Consider the following 13,849-nt stretch of genomic DNA (forward strand, 5'->3'; position numbering starts at 1 on the left):
TGTACAATAAATAGTAGCAGGCAAGCCAGTTTGAGCATAGAATGTCTGGGACAGGGGTGGAGGGAGAGAGTATTATGTAATCAGCCTGGAAAAATAAGCTAGAACTAGATGGTGAAGGGCTTTAAATTACAAGTAAGAGTTTGTATTTTTACTGAAAGATCATGGGAGGAGCCAGTCCCCAGAACCCTTATGCTTTCAAAATACCAATTTGGCAGTTCTGTGAAGGATGGATTAGAAAGTTATTTTTCAGTAGTCCAGGTGAGATGATGAAAGCCTAAACCAAGGTGGTTATGTTAGTAGAGAGAAGGGTTATGAAATGGAGAGATATTGAGAAGGTGGAATAGAAAAGATTAAACAACTCTTTGGATGTAAGTTTGGATGGGGGGGTGTCAAGTGATATTTTGTTGTGGTTTCTTTTTAAAGACTAGAGGAGATAGGTTAGTTAGGTTTTGTAGCAACTATGGAGGATCATTTGGATAAAGAGGTTAAAAATAAGGACAGAGATAAAAGATTGAAGAGGCAAAGTTGATGGAGGGGTTGGGAATCAAGGGCACAAAAAGTAGGGAAGACACTGACCAGGAAGAGGGCTACTTCTTCTTTAAGACTGGAACCAAGAAGCTAGAAGTTGGGAGTGGGGTATAAGGTAGCATTATATATAAGAAGGGTGAGGTGTTTTTTTGAAGTGTGGAATTGGAGGGCAGAGAAAGTTCATCATGGATAGCCTCAGTCATTTTTATCTTTGACTAGTTGAAATTTGGGTAATGCAGAGGTCAGTATCATCTGGAGCAGAATTTTTTTCAAAGTTCTCCGTAGAATATTAAAATTTAGAAGTAATTTACTGAGGTTATAAGTAAGGTTGAAATATTAAGGTTTTTAGTATTATTTTAAGTTTGAATGAGGATCTTATTTTTTAATCAACTGGAATGTTTTCAGAGCCGTGTGGATTAAAGTGTGCCATACTCTCAACTCTTAGCTACTTCAAATACAAACTTATGAACAAATTTTGATTTTCTTTTCATTCAAAGCATAAATATTATATAAAAGTTTAGAAATCTTGCTAGAAAGAAAAAAATTAGTGGAGTGCCTTTCCTGCTGGTATAGAAGGAATGTGATCTTTACTTCCTCAGTTACTGTTAGGCTATTTTTTCTCCCTGAAGTCCCATTACTCTGTCGCAGTCATATTTCAAAATTTTTCACTTAACTGTTTGATTTATTGGTAGAATCGTATCACTGTAAGATCTTAATTATTCTCTAGAATTCTCTATTTCATAATTCAGAATCATATTTTGAAGTGATTTACTTAGGCTCAACATTCCTAAAATTTTAATAGCTTAAATTTGAGAATTCATTTTATTGTTTTCAATTATCTACTCTTAACTTTAGTATTTTACATTGCTGTTTCAATTTACCTCTTTTCTTAACTTCCCTTTCAATATTTTGTTATTAAAGGCACATTTTAAGTGAATAACGTATAGTCTGAACAGTTGGATCATACTATTTATGGAACAGTGTGCTCCCCTAGGAAGGTGGCACCGTTACCACTACTTGCCTGTCTTTTCAACTCTAGCTATGGTACTGAAGCATATTCTCTCTTGGTGTAACTTTATTCTCTTCTAGTTGGCTATTTTTCCATATTATTTTGAATTACAGTTATTTTTCCCTGAATGCTTTTATGGACTGTCCTGAGAATCTTTAGTTTTGAAAATGCTATGAAATTCCATACTGATTTCTACCTTAATAGTTACTAGAATATCCCATCGCCTTCTTAGCTGTTTTGTTTTTTGTTCCTGAAGAAATAAAAAGCTCAAGATAAACAATGAGTTATAGCATTGTTATAATATTTTTATTTTGTTCATTGATTTGGCATGTCATGTGTGAGAACTGTTTTTTATATCACTGAGTATAATTTTTTGTAATCAGTTTTTGTTTAATACTGTGGAGATTAGGAAATTTGAGTTATTACCAGAATGGAGGACTTATTTGATGTTAATCCTTATGCTAAGTAACTGACATTTGATGATTATTCACAGGTACTTGAAAAAAGTTTGAGGGTTATTTAAATGACTCTATTTGCCTTCAGAAACTTAATCATTGTAATTAATTTTTAGCAGTCCTAAGCACAGTTTCCTCAGTAGTTGAACTCAAATATGTAGAAGAAAGAATGCTTCAGTAGTTAAAAAGTTTTAGGTTCTAGTCATAAGATTGAGGTTCCAGTCTTATCTTTGTCACAATTGCATTTCTTAGGATAAATCAATTAAACTCTCTAGGCTTCAGATAAATCTGCAAAATTAAGATTAGGTGACACTTAAAGGTCCTTTTCAGTTATAAATTCCATGGTCATTATGTTCTTGTTTCTTAGATACAGATTTTCTGCATAAGCAGATAGTTTTAATAAAAGTGTCATGTAAAAGAGCAACACAGTTTATGGCAAGAAATGTGCTGCAGTAGAAAGATTGCGGAAGTGCTCTGTGACTTTGGGCAGATCTCTCTGGGTGGTCAGTTACTTCTTTAGATGAAGTATGTGACTGGATGACCTGAGGTTCCTTTCTGCTCTAAATCTGTAACAAATGGTTTCAATCCAAAACAAATTTGAGTTTTATTTCTTCATTGAACTTACGGTGAAAACCAAGTGGAATTGACTGTTTGCAACATGTTCCTAGGTACACTGCCTCTTTAGGTATTCCTGAGCTCTGAGTATTCATTTCTCATGAGTCTTGACAGTACTGACGATGTTCTTTGTCAAAAGTTATTCCTGCCTTCCTACATTCATGTTCTCAAATTGTCATATGTTTTGTGATTATTACGTTTTGTTCTGTATATTACTAAATTGCTCTTTAGAAAACTGCCCTTAATTTTGTATTCCTAAGAATAACCATGATATTTGAGCTGAGTGAAGTAAGCATTAGAACATTGTACACAGTAACAGCCAAATTGTGTGATAACCAACTAGGATAGAGACTTAGCTCTTCTCAGCAATACAGTGATCCAAGACAGTTTCAAAAGACTCAAGATGAAAAAACTGTGAGGTCTGAATGCAGATGGAAGTATACAGTTCTCACTTTTTTTGTTTTTCTTTTGGCTTTTCCATTTTGTTCTGATTCTCCTTTCACAACATGACTAATGTGGAAATATGTTTACCATGATTGTACATGTATAATAACCTATATCAGACTGCTTTCTGTCTTAGGGAGAGTGGAGGAAAAGAAGGAGGTAGAAAAATTTGGAACTCAAAATCTTAGAAAAATGAATGTTGGTTATGTTTAAATGTAATAGGAAAATTATAAGATAATATTAAATGTTTAAAAAAATAATAACCACACTAGATGGTTGATTCAGCATTGCTATTAGTCATTTGGATCCTGGAATCTTAAAAGTGACTGAGGGTTAGAGATATTTTTGGGTAAGGAAATGCTGCTCTGATTCAGACAGTAGTAACATCCCTTTCCATATTCCTAAAGCAGTTGTACTAGTGGCAGATGAGGCAAGTACTTAGCCCCTAAAAATTGCTAGGTATTCACATGCCAAACACTTGACCAGGGTGTGTCTCTTCCTGTTTATGACATTAAGTCATTAGAGCAGACTTTGTCATTGTTTTCATGTTGCTATGTTAAGGAAGACAGTGTGAATTCTATTCCTTTGCAAAGGTGTCTGGGAAAAGCAAAGCATGAGCAAGCCATTTATGTTTCAGACTATAGGAGTTGTTTGGAATGCGTATGGAAAATTACCTGTTTCTATATTCAAAGAAAGTTTATTTTCCTGCTTTGAAAATTAATATTTTTTATGAATAAACTTGGTATGTTAATTATGTGAACTTCAAGATAAGGAGGATACACGTAGTTTTGTAGAAGTATATGAAAATAATATTTGACTTGGAGTTTTATTTCTACTAGGTTCTTCATTGGAAGCTGTAACCACCTGTGAACTATGTAAAGAAAAGTTACAGCTTAACCTAGAGGATTTTGATATCCATGAACTTCATAGGGCTCATGCAAATGAACAAGTTAGTATATTTTGCCTAATTTGGTAAGTGTCTGTTCTCTGATTAGAGGACAACTTTTGAGGAAATCGATTTGGTCATGGTCAGCATCCCTACGTTGTTTTAAAAAGTTGATTTTCATTATTTTAGGAGTTCTTATTTCAGAACTTATTCTGTGACTTTTCTGCCTCTTATCCTTTACTTTTTTAAAACTAAGAAGGTTAAAAAACTAGTGAAGTCATTAATTTTGAATTTCTGAAGCTTAAATTCCATGTAATGGAATTTTGTGACATGGGAATTCTTATCTTAACAACTTTTCACCAAATTTAAGTTTGGAAAATCTTTCCTAAAATTAGTCAAGCTATTTTTTCCCTATCTTTTCCCAGGATTTTTCTGATTCCAGCTGCCTGTTGAGAATAGGTATTGATCAGTTTCAAGCACTTTTCCTCTTTTCCTGTACAAATGGAAATTACCAGCAATTTGGTAGCAATCCACTTTAGCTCCTCTCTAAAACCTCAGATAGGGAGTAGAGCAATATGCCTTAAGCATTCTGTTTCCCTCCATTGCTTCCCCTTTCATACTTTGAATTCCCATTTAACTCTGAAAAACTATTTTTGTTTTTAACATTAACTATCCCCTAAAAGATACCTATGATTTCTTTATGGTCAAATTAATGCTGATTTTCTTCAACTACATTCACTTGCATAATTCTCTGCCTTCTCTTGCCCCCCACAATTTTGATTATAAGAGGTTGAGTTGATTCGTTTCCAACAACCTTCATTAATCATTGAAAACAAAATTTTAAAAGCAGCTCACATTTAAGGAATTTTTATATCCTTAAATGATCAAGAATAAAAATTGAACCAAAGGTTACTTTTGATCATATTTAATTAAAGACAGAAGGACTGAGAAATTTTGGTACAGCATAGTTGGTTATTCTAATATTTCTCGTTAGAATCTGAATGCCCAAAAGAATTATCTTTTACATAGCTCCCTAATCAAGCCTGTTCATTAGTAATTGGGTGCCTTTTAAAAAACTGACTGCTATATGAACCATCTATTTTTGTGATGTGGTAGCTTCTTCACTCTTGTATGTCATTACATAGATTAATATTAGCACTAATGGTTGAAGGAGACGAATAAGAAAGGAAGTAGCAGAGAGACATGATTCCCTCCAACTTTTTTACCTGCTTCTTGATGTTCCCTTTTGATTTAACCTTTTGTCCTAATGAAAACAAAGCCTTTTCTGTCTTGGTAGAAAAGTAGGAAAGTGTTATCTGTCAAAGTGGACTAACAGGGACGAAATATCTTAACATGCGAAGAGCCCATTTTGATAGCTGTATGTTCTTTTCAAAGCAAGGAAGAAAGTATGGAGAGAAAAGAAAGTCTCTTGCTTCATAGAATATGGGATGAATAGAATTATAGGAATAGACTCGGTCATTGACTCATTCCAACTTTAGCTTTTGAATGAGAGTCTGTTCTCTGTCTTTATTTTCTAGAAGTTTCATCTTCTGCTCTGGAGCTTTTGGACCTTTAAAGCATTCCTGATGGAATGAAAAGGCTGTGGGCTCCCCCAGATTACCAGTCATTTTATTAAAGTGATTGTTAAATGCCAGGAATTATTGGTAATAATCATTTGTCCACCGTCCTGGCTTTGATTCACTTGGGGTGTTAGGAATGATTGAGTTTAGTGATACAAGAATTTCTTCATTATCCATTATCTATCATAATCCATGATTAGTTATGCAAGATGTTTAAAATGTATATAAGTAGAATTGCTTTCCTTATCTGAAATGAGTTCACACTTATTTTTCAAGGCAGTTCCTCTTCCTTTTTACTTCAGTAGAACTGGATTCTTCCTAGGTTAGTGATACTAATATTAGAGGGATAACTAACTTCAAGAATTAGAGAAATAATTAAGATTTCTTGGACAACCTGCTAGAAACCGCTAAAGCTTTTGCTAAAAAATGCAGTTTGTATTTCAGGCACATTAACTGGATCGTGGCAAAAGCCAGATGAGATTTTGACATTACAAATATTATTTAGGACCATACCACCTGTTAAAGTTGTAGTCCACTAATACCATTCCAGCTGTTTAGTGAAGACTGGTAAGATTTACATATTGAGAAGTTTTAGTATCTAATGCCCTTTTTAGTTTTATGTGAGTTGAACTTATAGCTAAGGAAACATGAATAGAAATTTGCGGATTAAGTTCTTTAAATATTCTGACATTTATAGAAAATTAACCAAGTTCTTTACCATTTTACATGTTTTAAAAGTCCTTTTTTAAAAGTAAATTATTTGCCAAATAAAATTATTGTAAAATCAGGTTGTCTTTTAAGGGCTTCATCAGTTATTCCTAAAAAGATCAGCTAATTTTTTTTTCCTTTAGTGTGCCTAAATAAGCATTTTTCCCATACAACAGATGGCATGGTGTTCTGAATGAGAGGGCCTTTCTGAATATTAAAAAAAAAAAAAGTTTAAGCTTTGTTTCCTGGTAGGACACCTAATGTGTATGAGTTTATCAGGGAACTGAATCACTATATATCCACGTCTTGATTCTGCTATTCTCATTTTTTTCTCTTATTTTTTTTTTTCCTTTCTACTGAAGGCGGAGTATGAGTTTATCAGCTCGGGTCTGTACCTAGTTGTGTTGTTGCATTTATGTGAACAAAGCTTTTCTGACATGCTGGGAACTGCAAGTGAAGCTAGCACACGTATCCGAGTAAGTAATATTGAGGTGGGGATGGGAGAACAGGCTGAATCAGTAGTTTAGCTTTGGGAAGTAAATCATTTATAAATAGATTGTTTTTAGAGAAATAGTCTTTTTTTTTTAATAGGTGCTACAAAACCTTAAAAGTGAAGATGCTTAACATTTTAAGACATTTATTATTTCCTGTCCAATGTCCAATATTCTATTCTTAAAAACATTTTCAAGGGTGGGGGAAAATTTTATTTTTCAAATAGAGAGTTATTTCACTTTGAATGAAGACAAATATAAGTAGAATTGTTTATATAAGAGAAAGGGTGATTCTTTGATAACAAACTTAATATAGCATAGAAATCCAAAATATAACTCCGAATCTAGGAACTTCACAAGAATTTTTAGTAAGCTTATTTCTATTTTAATTTCGGAAATATTAAAAAATTATTTGGCCATGTTAGAAACCAACACCTATATAGAAAAATCTTTGAAATATAGTTATGTGTATTGAAATATTTTCATCTTTTGTTGCAATTGAAAAACAGTTGCTTTAAAAGGGGTTAGATTAAATCATTCTAAGATCTGAGTTTCTCAGTGCTTAGTTTTTGATTACTCTTTGAAGATAGATGAAAAATACCGTCTCTCCATTCACTTTTTAAGTCAGACCCTCACATATTCAGTATTCCCTATTTTTGGTTGAAAGGTGGAGAAAACTCATGACAGTAATTTGGAGATACGCTATAGTACAATTACTTGCAAAAATGCCAGTAAAATGAATTTATCTTTAACTTATTTGAATACTTTTTAGTGTTGAGATTTTTTATTTAGGACCTGTTCTAATATTTCTTTTCAGGCTATGAACTTATGTGCCTGACAATTTTCTTCTTTGTTTTTAAACATTATCTTTTGATACAAGCTATAACCCAGTTTGATATTTTTTAAATGTTCACTTTGAACTTTTGCTGCAATCCACATGGGAGAGCCAGCTTTAAGATTTTTTGTGAAGTACTGAATGGTGTAGTTTCATGAAATGAGTTCTGCCTTTCAGAAGTTTTAGCAAATGTAAGACCATTATATCTACTGAATTTTTATGCTTCCAAATTATACTGTTAATTCAGATGTTAGGTACTATCTAATCTTTATAGGGCACATGAATTGCATTCTGTATGCCTTTATAAACTACTTGAACGATTATCCCAGTAAATAGTAATTATCAGAGGTGGTACTTTATTCATCATCATATCAAGCATGTCTTGGTCTCAAATCTTTTTTTGGTGATTACATGTCACCATTAAGGGTTTGTTTATTTTGGTTAGCTTTTAGATTAGACATTATTAGTATTTTGAAACATACTTGCTCATGTAGTATCTCAGTGATTTATTTTATATTTTACATTTAACTCTATTCCTTGTTACATAGAACTAGAAGGTTCCCTAATGTAGGCTACAGTTTATATATTTTATATTGATTTTGGAAGCTTATCATGTAAATGAAGTTCAATTCCTTATCCTGTTAACGAATCAAAATACAAAGTAAAAAATGGAAGCAGCTGCTTCATTGAAGGAATTTAGTGCTTGTCTGTGAAAATGATCAGATCATTTTATAAGTTCTTCATTATGTCAGCAGTTGATGTTATACCCATCTGTTGGTGGTTAAAGAGAATAACAATATTAAAAAATTATTAAGCTGTCATAGAAAAGGAATTAAAATTTCTTGACGATATGTTCTCTAAAAATCATGGAATTTTGTAAACTCCTCTAATCTGACCAGATTATAAATAGCTTTTCTGCTTTAAACAAAATTGATAAGAGATTTATTGTATTTGACTATTGAATTTGTCCCTTTACCTAAGTACATAATGTGATTGTGAAGATTTTTCAAAGCCAATGCTATTTTTAGCATAGAATTAAATGTGAAACTTCAATTTTCTTAGACTGTTACATTAAATTTAGACAGAAAAGTAGCAGTTCATGAGTTTTTTATTCTATTTCTAATGTGAATTCCAGTTGTCTTTGTATATTAACTCTAAATTCAAACCACTTAGTCTCCAGGTTATAGAATTTTCAAAATTGGAATACCTTTTGAAGTAATTTGCTTCATTTCAGAGAAGGAATGCTGTTGGATGAAATAATCTATTTCTGTTATTCAGGGGATTGTCATGGCTGTTTCCTTTTAGCAAACAATTAAAGCAGCAACTAGTATTAAGTAATAAGTTTCCTGAAGACCTAGGTTAATACTAATAGCATGTATATACATGCACATATTTTAAATACTGCCCTTAAATTATGTGTTTTAATTGATTGAGAAGAAAGCCCTAGTACAGGGCTAAGGAACCTGTGGCCCCAAGGCCACATGTGTCCTTCTAGGTCCTTGGGTGTAGCCTTTTGACTGAGTCCAGATTTTACAGAACAAATCCTTTTGTTAAGGGGATTTGTCCTCTGAAGTTTGAATTCAATCAGAGAACTGCAGTTGAGGACCAAGAGAACTACATGTGGCCTTGAGGCTGCAGAGTTCCCAGCCCTACCCTAGTAGCTAGATTTTAAGGGCTTAAAATGATATTTAACTTTGTGTTAAGTAAAATAAACCACCTATACTTATTATATAGATCCATATACAACATTTAAACTACTGTATTTCTTTCTGCATTGTTTCTAGTTTATTAACCTTGCAAGAACTCTTCAGGCACATATGGAAGATCTTGAAAGTAGGTGACATTTCCCCTCCCCAGACTTGTTGAATTTATTATTGCAAATTAAACCCACTGAACAAATCTGACCAGTGTTCCTCTTTTTTGAAGGCATGTGCTATATTAGCTTTACTCTTATTTTATTGACGTATAGCCCTATTGATAACAGGAGTTGCGGGGGGCAAGGGGACAGATTCAGAGAAACTGAATTTTTGAGAAACATTTTTTTAACAGGGTGGGGGAAAATGATATTCAAGGTCACTGTACTTGCTTAGGACCAAAATTTTAAGTAAAGAAACCTTAACATGCCTTGGACTGATCAATTTCAGCTCTTTACATGGGACTAAATGGTTTTTTTTTAATTAAACATTTCTTAAGTTTATATAATTACAATTTGAAATATGTGAAAACATTTTAAAATACTGTATAATCCTTAAAACAGTAATTTGTCATCTATATGAAAATGTCAAGTGTGTCTTTGAACCCTGCTTTTCTGTTTATTCCTCTGCTGTTCCCCAAAACAAACCAAAAAAAGCCTCCAAAAGCCTCCACCACCTTGTTGTTTAGATGATGGCTCCTCTTTTCACTTCCACTTCAAATTATGTCTGAGTTATGCATGTTGGACATAGCAAGAAAGTCTTTTCCCTAGGGAATGCTTTGTAATTCCAAGACACTTTTTTTTAATATCTAGATTTTATTGGCAGATTCCTATTTTTAAGAATTAAAATTAATTATTTTTTAAATTACATTTTTGATAATCTTAATGAGAACATGGTATGTAGAAAAATTTATTGGAATGGGTAAGAATTTCGTAGTTCAAATTCAGGAGTGACCATTAAGTTCAGTAACAAGTGAGTTTTTATGAAAAAGAACATAGTGTACTGTGGTACTGTGCTCTATGTGCTTTTGATGTTAATTGGTTATTTGGGCTGATAGATTTTTTTTTGTCCCCATAGTCCTTTAATATATTTTCAGTTAGTATTTCCCATTTGGCAATTTTTAAAATAAAATAACTAGTCCCCAAATTCATCCACTCTAAAATCAACAGAGAATAAAGGGAAAAGTTATAGAAAAAGTCTTAACATTTTTGTAAAAGTAGAAATTTGATTTGCTTGTTATAGCTTAACTTCCTTTAAGAATCAATGAGAGGGGGAAAACTGTTTGTAAAGACAGGTAAACATTGAATTTTCCTTCCTTATGAAGTTTGTTGTTTTGACAGTTTTACAGTAACTACATATTACTTATATCCATGAAATGGCATTTCTTTGTCAATTTAGAGCTACAAATAGTCACACACCTGGGGCTGGTACACTTAAAAGTTTTAAGTTCTTTGTGGAATTGAAGTGAAGAGCAGGGAAGACAGGGCATAAAAAATGTGAATCTAGTTTATTTCATTAAATTTGATTTAAAAAATTTAATTTCTCTTTGGAAGGAACTGCATATTCTAATAGGTATGAATAAACTTAAGAAACACATAATATACAGTCCTTTAGAATATCTAAGTGTTGCATGCAACCATGTCCATCCCCTAACATGTTGTTTTAAATGGATTTAACTTTGACTTGATATTCTTAAAAAGATAAATGTTACTCTTTATTAAGTATAAAACACAGACCATGAATTTTTTTTCCATGAAAATTGGAAAGTCATTTGTAATTGGCAGTGCCCCTTTTCCCCATCACTTGTTAACATGACCTACAGACTTTAAGAATGATCGATAGTGCCTTAAAGTTTGCAGTGCACTTTTCCTCACAACAACTCTGTTAGGTAAGTGGTGTAAATATTCTTATTTATAAAAAAAAGAAATCCGACGTTGGTAAAGATTGTGGTTTTTTTACTGCCAGTTAGTGTCAGAGTTGTAGTTAAAACTCAGGCTTTTCTAACTCCCAAATTCCTGGGCTTTTCTAACTCCTTCATGGTTGATTCATTCAACTTTCTAAAGAAATCCTGGGGTATCCTTTATGTAACTTGTATATTCTGTGATCATAGTGACTGTCTTGTTGCTTCTTGATGAAATCACTTCATGAATTTTAGATGCTATTTAACGTTCTGTCAATGAAATAGAAACAAGTGGAATAGAGTAGTTTCAACAAAGGGTCATGTCTTTTTAAATAAGAGACATTTTAATTCAGGCTATGTCCATAGTGAACTTAATTGATCATTTTAAATAAATTGAACAAATAAACCTATTTGGCATTGCATTGCAAAGTCCTTATAGTTGTAACAGGTTAAATTCTGTGTGGAACCTCTTAAGATGATGTCCTTGAACCTCATTTTGGCATTTTTCACCATGTTGTGACCTGAAATCCAAATGTTTTTTCCAGACATTGTTCTCTGTGGTAACCATTTTATATCTTGGTCATTTTTTGATTCTGTTGTTATTGTTCTTTCAACAGCCTCTGAGGATGAATCTGAAGATGGAGAGCACAACAGAGCATTTGACATGGCATAACATCATGTGAGATGAATGAGCTGCAAAAAATTGATATAAAATAATAATTAATTTGGGGGGAGGGGATGCTTATTAAAGTACATTAAATATTACTACTTTTATTTCAAATGTTGCTGGCTTCAAATTACATTGCTATGCCCTGAAACATGACCAGTGAAAATGATATGTTCACAAACTGGCAGGTTCATGTTGATTTTCCCTTGAGGTGAGTGGGAAAGTATTAGCTTTGTTTCAAGTATTTAATTCCCTTCCCCTCATTTTGTGTTCTGATTACTGTAGTCAGATTATATTTATGGAAGATTATTCAGTTTCAGTTTTATCCCTCGTTAGTACAGAGATTGGATACTTTTGAAGATGGGGGAGGGGAGGGTGGGTAGAAAACAGGGCAGGATATTTTTCTGTTTAAACTTCTTTAAGTTGCAGTCTCATTTTGAAAATCAATTCCAGTGTTTAACAAAAATGGAAGCAAGTGGAACTTTAAAAAGCTGTAGTATTAGGTTTCTAAAACAGATTTAAACTGTTAATTCACTTAAACAGCAATAAAAGATTACAAGGACTTAAATGTTTTAATGATGGAATTATTATGTATTGATTTGAAAATCAGATTGTATTTGATGTGTGGTATGCAGATATTCCATTCAGGAATACTACAACTTTAAATTTTTATTTCAGAATTCTCTGCAGAAATGGAACTTACCAAAATCATTGCAATCTTAATTAAGCTGTTGATTAAAGTTTTTTAGATCCTACATTCGCAATTAAAACACTGGTTATCAATGTGTTTCTTAGTGTTGTCGTTTCTTTACAAATAAATATGATGTATATGTATTTGTTGTCTTTTTTAAACTTTATATATTTTTGTGTCTTTAATTTTTCTTTGTTATTTTAAGAGGAAAAGGAATCCTTTTAACCTGTTAATTTTGCTTCCTATTATAGGCCTAACCTACAGTCATGAAATGCAGGATATCCCAAAAATCTTAGAGCAATTTTGTGCTTTAAGAAAGCTTAAACTTGTCATTAAGCTTTAAAAACTTAAAACTGCACTAAGACTTTAGGGGACACCAAGTCCTAAATCTCTTTCTTTCTGCAAAACTATTTTTTCTAAGAGAGAGTCTTTCAGGTGACTTTTCCATTCTAATAATGTATCTCTGCATTGGAGGGAAGGGCTGAATTAAGGTTTTTCATTTCATTCTATTACACCGTTAGTAGGTTACTGTGTAAAACAGTGCCAGACAACAAGACACTTCCTCTGATGTGATTGGTTTCTTAAGAATGTATGGGTTTGGTTTAAGACAACAATTTCTTCCTAAGGTAAAAGTCTATTATACTGTGTCCTAGAATTATTTTCCATTAATTGGTATTCAGAAAACATTTCAGAGGGGATTTAATTTTACTAAATTATGACAACTCTTGTACAAGAAAACTTAATTTGCTTATCTCGTGCTTGCCTTTATTTTGTCTGCCTTTAGAGTAAATATACAATATTTAACCTTAGGATACTATTTTTAATAATTACACTCTTGATACCTACCTCAAGAATGCTTACACTTTCTTTTCAGTTTGTTAATAAAGCATTTGTTTTTCTTTCCTACTTCCCTTCCTCCTTATCGCCCCAGAGTAGGGTAGAAAACAGGAACAGTTGCAGATTTTTACATCTTCATTTCACGTTAAGAATATTGAAATACTCTTGCTTTCCATGTTGTAGTGGAGCATGTAATTACTACTTATAGTAAGAGTAAATATATGTGAAGTAGAAAAAACCTTTTAGGTTTCATGTTGAGTGTGTCCTGGACTCCATATAGAAGTTCATTTTTTTTTTAATGGTATGTGGAGAGTGGATGTGAGTTTGATTTTTAGTGCCCATTTAAATGCCTGTGCCTTGGATTAGTCACTTAAACTCTGAATGTCACTTTCCTTGTGTATAATTGCTCATCTGTAAAATGGGCTGGAGAAGAAAATGGCAAAGCACTCCAGTATCTTTGACAAGAAAACCCTGAATGGAGCCATGAAGTCAGAAAACTGAAATAGCTG

General features: G+C 32.6%; 2 protein-coding genes across 12 annotated transcripts in view; one reads left to right on the forward strand and one right to left on the reverse strand.

The window, feature by feature from the left end:
* The window catches only part of MARCHF7 (membrane associated ring-CH-type finger 7), a 53,663-nt gene extending 41,017 nt beyond the window's left edge, over positions 1 to 12,646 (forward strand). For 6 of the 9 annotated variants that reach the window (XM_072612124.1, XM_072612128.1, XM_072612125.1 and 3 more), the window contains 4 exons: positions 3,891 to 4,000; positions 6,588 to 6,701; positions 9,336 to 9,384; positions 11,763 to 12,646. In XM_072612124.1, the coding sequence (XP_072468225.1) occupies positions 3,891 to 4,000; positions 6,588 to 6,701; positions 9,336 to 9,384; positions 11,763 to 11,818 (329 nt within the window). In that variant the 3' untranslated portion in view covers positions 11,819 to 12,646. Of the gene's footprint in view, positions 1 to 3,890; positions 4,024 to 6,587; positions 6,702 to 9,335; positions 9,385 to 11,762 lie in introns of all 9 variants that reach the window. The other 3 variants (XR_011967659.1, XR_011967660.1, XM_072612123.1) reach the window with 3 other exon arrangements.
* LY75 (lymphocyte antigen 75) overlaps positions 11,469 to 13,849 on the reverse strand; it is a 185,195-nt gene continuing 182,814 nt past the window's right edge. For 2 of the 3 annotated variants that reach the window (XM_072612121.1, XM_072612119.1), the window contains one exon: positions 11,469 to 11,838. The gene's annotated coding sequence lies outside the window, so the exon portion shown is untranslated. The remainder of the gene's footprint in view (positions 11,839 to 13,849) is intronic. The other variant, XM_072612120.1, reaches the window with a different exon arrangement.

The sequence above is a fragment of the Notamacropus eugenii genome, chromosome 5 (genome assembly GCF_028372415.1).
Source record: "Notamacropus eugenii isolate mMacEug1 chromosome 5, mMacEug1.pri_v2, whole genome shotgun sequence".
Lineage (NCBI taxonomy): Eukaryota > Metazoa > Chordata > Mammalia > Diprotodontia > Macropodidae > Notamacropus > Notamacropus eugenii.